General features: G+C 46.5%; 3 protein-coding genes across 11 annotated transcripts in view; 1 reads left to right on the top strand and 2 right to left on the bottom strand.

Moving 5' to 3' along the window:
- Window positions 1-3,526, bottom strand: part of lrr1 (leucine rich repeat protein 1) — a 4,928-nt gene extending 1,402 nt beyond the window's left edge. Inside the window, exons 1-5 of one of the 6 annotated variants that reach the window (XM_016562965.1) lie at window positions 3,434-3,525; window positions 3,213-3,290; window positions 2,862-3,065; window positions 2,673-2,771; window positions 1,658-1,863 (exon numbers count right to left, since the gene is read on the bottom strand). In XM_016562965.1, coding sequence (XP_016418451.1) covers window positions 1,658-1,863; window positions 2,673-2,771; window positions 2,862-3,044 — 488 coding nt within the window. In that variant the 5' untranslated portion in view covers window positions 3,045-3,065; window positions 3,213-3,290; window positions 3,434-3,525. Of the gene's footprint in view, window positions 1-1,425; window positions 1,864-2,672; window positions 2,772-2,861; window positions 3,066-3,212 lie in introns of all 6 variants that reach the window. The other 5 variants (XM_016562969.1, XM_016562967.1, XM_016562966.1 and 2 more) reach the window with 5 other exon arrangements.
- Window positions 3,077-7,256, top strand: klhdc2 (kelch domain containing 2). 4 transcript variants are annotated; one of them, XM_016562973.1, is made up of 15 exons: window positions 3,572-3,719; window positions 4,091-4,154; window positions 4,191-4,303; window positions 4,443-4,528; window positions 4,601-4,718; window positions 4,809-4,921; window positions 5,035-5,116; window positions 5,190-5,273; window positions 5,348-5,428; window positions 5,606-5,664; window positions 5,750-5,859; window positions 5,934-6,006; window positions 6,081-6,168; window positions 6,791-6,843; window positions 6,916-7,256. In XM_016562973.1, exons 2-15 carry the CDS (start codon window positions 4,103-4,105, stop codon window positions 7,025-7,027), a joined length of 1,224 nt encoding a protein of 407 aa, XP_016418459.1. In that variant the 5' UTR covers window positions 3,572-3,719; window positions 4,091-4,102; the 3' UTR covers window positions 7,028-7,256. The 4 variants fall into 4 exon arrangements, with proteins under 4 accessions (XP_016418458.1, XP_016418457.1, XP_016418459.1 ...); XM_016562972.1 differs by lacking the exon at window positions 3,572-3,719 and adding an exon at window positions 3,077-3,095 and having other exon boundaries at window positions 4,091-4,303; XM_016562971.1 differs by having other exon boundaries at window positions 3,541-3,597; window positions 4,091-4,303.
- A 299-nt stretch (window positions 7,257-7,555) lies between these two features.
- The window catches only part of nemf (nuclear export mediator factor), a 27,123-nt gene continuing 25,412 nt past the window's right edge, over window positions 7,556-9,266 (bottom strand). The window contains exons 29-32 of the mRNA XM_016562963.1: window positions 8,190-8,296; window positions 8,026-8,069; window positions 7,869-7,948; window positions 7,556-7,793 (exon numbers count right to left, since the gene is read on the bottom strand). Of these exons, the coding sequence (XP_016418449.1) occupies window positions 7,716-7,793; window positions 7,869-7,948; window positions 8,026-8,069; window positions 8,190-8,296 (309 nt within the window). The 3' untranslated portion in view covers window positions 7,556-7,715. The remainder of the gene's footprint in view (window positions 7,794-7,868; window positions 7,949-8,025; window positions 8,070-8,189; window positions 8,297-9,266) is intronic.

The raw sequence follows: 9,266 nt of genomic DNA, 5'->3' as shown, positions 1-9,266 counted from the left end.
CTCTGTGCGCCAGCCGAGCGGCGGAGAGAAAGCTCTTCAAGCTGCTGCTGTCGGCCTGTATGACACACACACACACACACACACACACACAAAACATCATGGACATCATCCGTATCTTCAGCTTTTTAATAGCATCAATATTCTATTTATGCAAAACCAGGTCTGTGCTGGAACTAGAGCGACGCCAGCAGATATTCCCCCGACATCTGAGAATAAGGTCAGGCTACTGCGAATCACCGTCGACCAGCAGATATCGAGTTTAAACTTGATACTGACACAATATGATCACCTATCCGTAAAGTAAAAACGGAATAAACAGCTTAAGTAAAGCAGGAATCAGCACAGTGACAAAAAATAGATATCAATCTAGATCAGGGGTCTCCAAACTTGGTCCTGGAGGGCCGGTGTCCTGCAGAGTTTAGATCCAACCCCAATTAAACACACCTGAAGCAGCTAATCAAGCTCTTACTAGGCATACTAGAAACTTACAGGCAGGTGTTTTGGAGATAAACTCTGCAGGACAGAGTTTGGGCAGCCCTGATCTAGATTATAGTTGTATTATATTTGCAGCTAAAGACTGGCAGAGATGCTCGCTCTAGCTATGAAAGAAATGTAAAACTTTAAATGGGACTCCCATGATTTTACAAAGTAGCTGACTCAAATACAGAGAATACATACACACTCACACAAAGTGCCAATCAATATCTTTAGCTTATATCTTTTATCAGCTGCCATTATGCCTAATATCAGTTTGCTGGCTTCAAAACTACCAAAACACTATAATAACTGCACTTTGGATGGACTGTATGACGCAGATGCATTTATTTAAACAACTTTCTCCAGCAGAAATGAAAGCACGTCTTTACTTTACTCAGACAGATGTCAATCGCAGGCTCCTTCAGCCGAACCGTGGCTTTGCCTTCTTCCACGAACCAGGTGAAGAACTTCTCGATGTTCTCCTTCAGCTGCAGAGAAACACACACAGACTCAGGAGCTGATCGATACCTGCCGCAGCAGCCACGAGAGAGAGAGAGAGGTTACGGAGAGAAGCCTGCCTTGTATCTGGACCCGCTGCGGTCTCTGGCGGTGCAGATGAGCAGACACACGCCGCGGTCCGAGAGCCTCCCGATGGACAGAACCGCGCGGCTGGACCGGCCTTTACTCCTCCTGCAGCCTCAGCGGGAACGTGAGCCGGATCGTGTGCTCCAGAGCGTTGGCTTGAGCAAACGGGTTTCCAAACAGGTCCAGGTTCTCCAGGCACAGCTTTCTGAAGCTGGCAGGAAGTACGGTGAGCTGGTTGTGAGCGGCGGACAGGAAGCGCAGCTTGGAGAGCCGGCCGATGTGGAAAGGCAGCCGCAGGAGCTTGTTCTGGTCCAGCTTGAGGTTGACCAGCTGCTGCAGCTGACAGAAGCGAGCGGGCAGGACCTGCAGCTGGTTCTGACTCAGGTCCAGATGCTGGAGTGACGTCTGCAGGGTCGAGGAGCACAGGCCGTCGCTGAAGCTCTCCAGGTGGTTGTTGTGGAGAATCAGCTCGGCGAGGCAGCTCAGGTCACCGATGGTGGAGGGCAGCTTCTTGATGTGGTTGTTGCTGAGGTCCAGCCGGCGCAGCGCTCGCAGCGACAGCATGCGCAGGTCCACACGGGTCAGTCTGCAGTATGACACCTGTAGCTGCTCCAGAGAGTGCGGGAAGCTGGACGTGAGCGGATAGTCCTTCTTCGACAGAATGCTGAGCTTCTTCTTGGGTTTCTCCACATCGCGGGCGCGGGCCGGGCCGAGGGACGACAGCGGGAGCGAGTCCGTGTCACTTCCTCTGTGAGCCAGCCGAGCGGCGGAGAGGAAGCTCTTCAAGCTGCTGCTGTCGGCCTGTATGACACACACACACACACACACACACACAAAACATCATGGACATCATCCGTATCTTCAGCTTTTTAATAGCATCAATATTCTATTTATGCAAAACCAGGTCTGTGCTGGAACTAGAGCGACGCCAGCAGATATTCCCCCGACATCTGAGAATAAGGTCAGGCTACTGCGAATCACCGTCGACCAGCAGATATCGAGTTTAAACTTGATACTGACACAATATGATCACCTATCCGTAAAGTAAAAACGGAATAAACAGCTTAAGTAAAGCAGGAATCAGCACAGTGACAAAAAATAGATATCAATCTAGATCAGGGGTCTCCAAACTTGGTCCTGGAGGGCCGGTGTCCTGCAGAGTTTAGATCCAACCCCAATTAAACACACCTGAAGCAGCTAATCAAGCTCTTACTAGGCATACTAGAAACTTACAGGCAGGTGTTTTGGAGATAAACTCTGCAGGACAGAGTTTGGGCAGCCCTGATCTAGATTATAGTTGTATTATATTTGCAGCTAAAGACTGGCAGAGATGCTCGCTCTAGCTATGAAAGAAATGTAAAACTTTAAATGGGACTCCCATGATTTTACAAAGTAGCTGACTCAAATACAGAGAATACATACACACTCACACAAAGTGCCAATCAATATCTTTAGCTTATATCTTTTATCAGCTGCCATTATGCCTAATATCAGTTTGCTGGCTTCAAAACTACCAAAACACTATAATAACTGCACTTTGGATGGACTGTATGACGCAGATGCATTTATTTAAACAACTTTCTCCAGCAGAAATGAAAGCACGTCTTTACTTTACTCAGACAGATGTCAATCGCAGGCTCCTTCAGCCGAACCGTGGCTTTGCCTTCTTCCACGAACCAGGTGAAGAACTTCTCGATGTTCTCCTTCAGCTGCAGAGAAACACACACAGACTCAGGAGCTGATCGATACCTGCCGCAGCAGCCACGAGAGAGAGAGAGAGGTTACGGAGAGAAGCCTGCCTTGTATCTGGACCCGCTGCGGTCTCTGGCGGTGCAGATGAGCAGATACAGGCTGCTGCTCGGCGAGCTCCGGTCCGCGTGTGTCCCGATGGATAGAACCGCGCGGCGGGATCTGCCGGTACTCCGCAGCCCGAGCGACGGTAAAGTGCGGTTAACGACCTCCACATCACACTGCAGCCTCATACTGACCACCACACGAGCTGCCTGTGAAACAGCACCGACGGACACATCGAGGTCAGCGTTAGTTAGGTTTGGGTTAACGTTAGTCTCTAACGATCATAATACGGTCGGATGTTTTGCATAAAAAAGGATGGATTTCTCCATTAAACATCGACAACACGACAAACTTACCGTGTGTGAATACTGGTTTGGTATCTAGTTACGGAGACTAACTGTTTAGTCGTTATTTACTTGGTAAATAAGCTCTGACTGAAAAAAACATACAAAATATTAAACGAACCCGAAGTTCTGAGGCGCTCGCGCTGCTCTGTTCTTCCGTTCGAATCGATTAATTAGCAAATCAGCAGATCCATATAAGACCAAACTCACACGGAATGATTAAAATAACTCACCTGGAAGCATAACGCGGTTAAAGTTTAAAACAACACTCTTTAACCACGGTTTCGTGTTCAGGCTGTTGCGTAACGCGCGCTTCTGCGCTCCGCGCATGCGCAGTGAACACGGACGGACTGACCTCACTGCTATGGCGGCCTAACTTTACCAGAAGATATTTCCGGTGAGGCCTTTCTGCATAAAAAGAGTTTTAATTCATGTGAGCAGCGCTGCTCATGACAAGCTACTTTCCATGACTCATTCGTGTAACCCACAGAAGCGACAGCAGTACTAGTTTTCATTCGTGTGAGTAGTTTTCTGTCATTATTCTGTAGAGGCGAGCGCGAATCAGCTGCTTTACTAAAACAACACGATCGCGTGTGACTGATTACTGAAGACTCTCTCGATTTGATCAACACTACTGACTAATTATCAATCCAAAGAGTGATTTAATCTGTGCTGAAGATGACATGTGTAACATACACTGACCATATGAAACTCTGTAGAGGAGTTATATTGTAAATACACGGAAAACATCGGACATGGACTTTCTGTTCTTGTGGGATTGTTATGTGTGTGTGTGTGTGTTGACATCTGTAAAGCAACCTGCAGATGAATGAATGATGTGCTGAACGTTAAACAGATGTTTCATCAGTAACACGTACATCTCATTCTAGTGACTGTCAGACATGGAGGAAGATCCTGTACCAAACATGGAGGATGAGGATGATGAAGATGAGTTGGAGTGGGCTGCAGGACAGGAGGAGGACGGAGAGCTGGACTGGCTGCAGGAGCAGGAGGTGTTTGTGTCCAGAGAGAGTCCAGCGGAGCGCAGCGGCCACATCGCTGTCACTGACGGCAGCTGCATGTTCATATGGGGAGGATACAAGGTGTGTATTTATTCATATTTAATGTCCGTCATACTTGCATCAACCTGCTCGTCACACTTTCACATCTAACTGAACATCTGTACTGTTTTGAAGGTCACTGTGTAAAGAGATCTTTATATTATCACTGTCGTTTTATCAGAATGCGGATATTGAAGCGGCTGAATTCACTGACTTGTATTTGCCGAAGAATGAAATCTGGATATACAACATGGAGACGGGAAGATGGTAAACCACTCTGCTGTCACACGAGCTGAACACATGAGAGTTTAACGCCGCTAACAGGGTGTTATTTTGCAGGAGAATGAAGCGTTCGGAGGGCGACGTGCCGAACTCGATGTCGGGCAGCTGCGGCTCGTGTGTGGACGGCGTTCTCTATCTGTTCGGCGGACATCAGGCCCGAGGAAACACTAATCTGGTGAGTCCTTCTCCTAAAGCGAGACACTAGAGGCAGCTGTGAGTCTCCGAGAGCTACCAATGTCGGTTTTTGCTTCGTCGTGTCCTGCAGGTTTACCGTCTGCCGCTGAGAGCGTCTGTGCTCCGCTGGGAGAAGATGAGCGATCTGACGGGTCTGGCGCCGACCTGCAAAGACAAGCTGGGCTTCTGGGTTTACAGAAACCAGTACGTGCTCCTCAAACAGCTCTACGGAGCGTCTGAGACGGTCGAACCATGAGATGATCTTATTAGCGAGATGCCATGACTTTGCTCCAGCTGTTTGTGGTCTGTTTCCACAGGCTGGCGTATTTCGGTGGCTACGGCTACATAGCGCAGCCCGGTCACAGAGGAACATTTGCACTCGATGAAAATTCATTCATGGTGAGTCCGCCTTCTTCACCAGCAGTGACCGGTGACACGACTGTGATGAGAAATGGGATGTGCTGTTTTTCAGGGTAACCACGCAGGACGAGGCTGGAACAATCACATACACATTCTGGATCTGGAGACGTCAGCGTGGAGCCAACCCATCACAAAGGTCTTAAACCTGTAAATCAGGTATGATGGTGTAGAACTCATGTGATCCGGTTCAAACGCTGTGTGTCTGTACAGGGAGACGCTCCGTCGCCACGAGCCGCTCACGCCTGCGCCAGCATCGGAAACAGAGGTTACGTCTTCGGAGGCCGTTACATGGTGAGTGTGTGTGTGTGAGCGAGTGAGTGTGTGTGTGTGAGAGAGAGAGTGTGTGTGTGTGTGTGTGTGAACAAGGAGCACTAAATGACTTGCGCTACACTCATCCGTCCAGTATTAGAGGAAAGTCACCTGCCTTTAAGCATGATTTGTTCACAAGCTGAATCTTCTGCACCACAGGATCATCGGCTGAACGATCTGTACTGCATCAACATGGACACGTGGGAATGGAGTGAGATGTACGTTCAGTGTGTCTCTAGCTGATGAATCCTGAATGAAACGTTCCTCTCTGGGATGTGCTGGATAAGCTTGTGTTTGTTCTAGGTGTGTTCCTCAGCACGGTCCTGTCGGCCGCTCATGGCACTCCTTCACTCCGGTGTCAGCGGATCATCTCTTTCTGTTCGGCGGCTTCACTACCGACAGAGAAACACTGAGTGAGTGACGCAGATGTGACGCAGCTTCACCCATCCCTGAAAACACACGCGCTTCATCAGTGTTTGTTTTGCAGGCGATGCCTGGCTGTACTGCGTCAGTAAGAACGAGTGGAAACCGTTTAAACACGAGCACACAGAGCGGCCCAGGTGCGTCTGACACTCGTCTCGTTCACCGGCTGTGTTTGCCGTCTCTGATGCTGATGTCTCTGTGTTTTCTGCAGACTGTGGCACACGGCCTGTTTAGGTCCTGATGGGGAAGTGTTCGTGTTCGGAGGATGCGCCAATAATCTTCTCTCTCACCAACAGGCCGTGAGCAAAACAATATCTACTCCCTTATAATCACTGAGTGAGTGACGCAGATGTGACGCAGCTTCACCCGTCCCTGAAAACACACGCGCTTCATCAGTGTTTGTTTTGCAGGCGATGCCTGGCTGTACTGCGTCAGTAAGAACGAGTGGAAACCGTTTAAACACGAGCACACAGAGCGGCCCAGGTGCGTCTGACACTCGTCTCGTTCACCGGCTGTGTTTGCCGTCTCTGATGCTGATGTCTCTGTGTTTTCTGCAGACTGTGGCACACGGCGTGTTTAGGTCCTGATGGGGAAGTGTTCGTGTTCGGAGGATGCGCCAATAATCTTCTCTCTCACCAACAGGCCGTGAGTAAAACAATATCTACTCCCTTATAATTAGCAAAATGCTACTGATGCATTAGAGTAGAAAACAAATGCTCTGTAGTTAATAATGTTCACTTGTAGTTTTGAGACAGACACCCAAGACAGTTTCAACGTAGAACAGTTTACAGATTTAGGATCAATCACTTTAAACCCTGCATTTGTGTGTCAGGATGTTTTCTCAGTCTTACTGCTGTGTTTACTCGAAGCGTCCGTCTGAATCCACTCAGCTACGGTTCTTTCTTCCACTTGTATTCACAGGCTCATAGCAACGAATTACTGCTTTTCACTGTTCAGCCCAAATCGCTGGTGAGGTGAGTGATTTCTCCGAAGCGTCACACTTACTGTCCTGGATCCTCTCTAAAGTTTGATTGTGCCGTGTCCAGGTTGTGTTTCGACGTGGCTGTCCTGCACCAGAAGCGACTGGAGCACATGTGGGACGTTCTGCCCAAAGCCCTGCTCCTTCGGCTCAAACAGAGAACCGTGGCAGATTCCTAGAAGACAATCACAGTCAGACGAGAACAAGAGGATCTCTGTGGGAAAAAACGAGACTTTTATGATGGGTTAGTGTCTCATCTCATATGGACTGGGAAAGGCAATGTCATTTAAGAGTGTAGCAGAAAAACCATTTATTCCACTGGACAGAGCAAAAACCATGCCTGATTTGATTCCAGCAGTTTCAACTACATTCATTAATACCACATCTGCATTAAAAACGTCAAACACTGGTCAATGGTCTTTTTTGTCGCCAGAGTGTTACAGTTTGTAATAATTTCCTAACTGTAACCAAACAATCAGCACATTCGGAATGAAATCAGCTGTTATTAGATATCGGTGCATCAGCCCACTTCACAAATGTACTGAATCTCTTCAAGATTATCTGACGAATTCTCATGATTCAGCACAACTCTAATCCTGATGCAGATTTGTACAAAAAGCCTGAATTTTGTATCGTTTTTTTCCAACATGGAAAATAAATGGTGGACCATTCACATTTATAGAATTATTTTTATTTATTTATTATTAAATGCAATGAATTGATGAGGGAAAACAAACAAACAAACTTGAAGCTTAAACTGTTCTCTGGTATACAATATAATGTAAATATTCAGTCTTCCAGAAGGCGACTGAAAGCATTATGGGATGTGCTCAGTGCCTCAGCAGAAATCATCCAGCATCCACAGCTTCACTTCTTCTTTGCTGCTAACAGGTTTGGTGCAGAAACCTTGACTTTACCAGGCATGTTTCTGGACAGATCAGTGTCCTGTAAAACAGCAGCGTAGCGTCACACACACCTTCAGTTCAACGCTCAGATTCATGAAACATCGGCTTCAAATACCTTTATGCTCCTGAAGAGATCCTTCTCTCGAGCGCTGGTGTCTTTCCCGCGCACGAAGCTCAGCACGGCGGTGCGGGCCGCTGCAGACACAGATCACGCTTAGTATATTTACATACGGATTTATAGCACTGAAGTTCTACATTAAGATGATCTTTACCTTTCCCCTTTTTCTGAGTGCCTGGAGTTAATTTCACTTTGTACCTGGAGTCAAGACAGATAGTTGAGAGTGAAGCACTGGTTTTTATTCGATGATTCTGCTCTGAGAGGTGATGTTATTATTAGCTCTTGTGCTGATCTGTTCAGTGCATCTTGAAAACATACTTGTAGTTGGAGAGCGCCATGTAAGGAGCACAAACCGGCACCGCAAACATCAACACATCGTCCGGATGAGGCAGACCGGTCAACGAGTCCAGAATGTTTTCACCATCCTAAAAAAATTAAAACAATGAAATCATTAAGAAGTCATTGGTGATTGTGTTTATTTAATTATAAAGCACAATTAAAACAACGTAACGTTGACCAATCTACAATCTCTAAATAAAAATTACAAAATATTAACTTTCAAACAATGACCAACAACAACAAATGTTATATAAAAAAGCCTCTTGCTAAATTAGTCTGCAAAACCAAACGCTAATTCAAGTAAATGCACTTTCAATTTTCATTTAAAATAGCCTAACGACGGAGCCAGTCTGAGATGTAGAGGTAGCTTATTCCAGCGCTTCGGAGCTGCTACTGCAAACACCCGGTCACCGCTCAACTTCAATCTAGTGCTTGGGATGTCTAGCTGATCTGAGAGACCTGGGTGGTTTGTGTATACGAAGGAGATACACTAAATAAGGTGGGGCCAAATTATGCAATGCTTTATACAACAATCAATAGTTTAAAATCAATTCTGTACTGCACTGGCAACCACTGAAGTGACGCTAAAATCGGTGTTACATGCGGTCTCTTACGAGTACCTGTTAAAAGCCTAGCAGCCGCATTTTGAACCAATTGAAGAAGATTTAACAATACTTGGCTAACACCCACATACAGTGAGTTACAGTAATCCAGTTTTACAGAAATAAAAGCATGAATAATCCTTTCAAAATCACTGGAGGACAGAAACGGTTTAACCTTTGCTATTGATCTTAAATAGAATTTGACCACGGAGTTGATCTGTTTATCAAATTTCAAAGAACCATCAAATTGGACACCAAGGTTCTTCACCACAGATTTACAGAAGGGAGCTAAATTGCCCAAGTCAAAAGAGTTTTGGGTGTCAGGAGCCCCGAACCAGATTATTTCAGTTTTGCTTTCATTCAAATTCAGATAATTTTGTGACATCCAAGATTTAACTTCATGTAAACAACTCAATAGTGACTCAAAAGAGCTTTTATCCTGTTTCTGCAAAGG

The sequence above is a fragment of the Sinocyclocheilus rhinocerous genome, unplaced genomic scaffold (genome assembly GCF_001515625.1).
Source record: "Sinocyclocheilus rhinocerous isolate Xijiao unplaced genomic scaffold, SAMN03320098_v1.1 scaffold740, whole genome shotgun sequence".
NCBI classification, from domain to species: Eukaryota; Metazoa; Chordata; class Actinopteri; order Cypriniformes; family Cyprinidae; genus Sinocyclocheilus; species Sinocyclocheilus rhinocerous.
This window is presented reverse-complemented; position numbering and strand designations above follow the sequence as displayed.

Excerpts from the sequence above, each read along its gene's own strand:
- klhdc2 (XM_016562972.1), top strand. The coding sequence starts at position 4,103 with ATGGAGGAAGATCCTGTACCAAACATGGAGGATGAGGATGATGAAGAT. Across the intron at positions 4,529-4,600 it reads AACATGGAGACGGGAAGATG|GAGAATGAAGCGTTCGGAGG; the intron begins GTAAACCACTCT and ends GTTATTTTGCAG. Across the intron at positions 4,922-5,034 it reads TTCTGGGTTTACAGAAACCA|GCTGGCGTATTTCGGTGGCT; the intron begins GTACGTGCTCCT and ends CTGTTTCCACAG.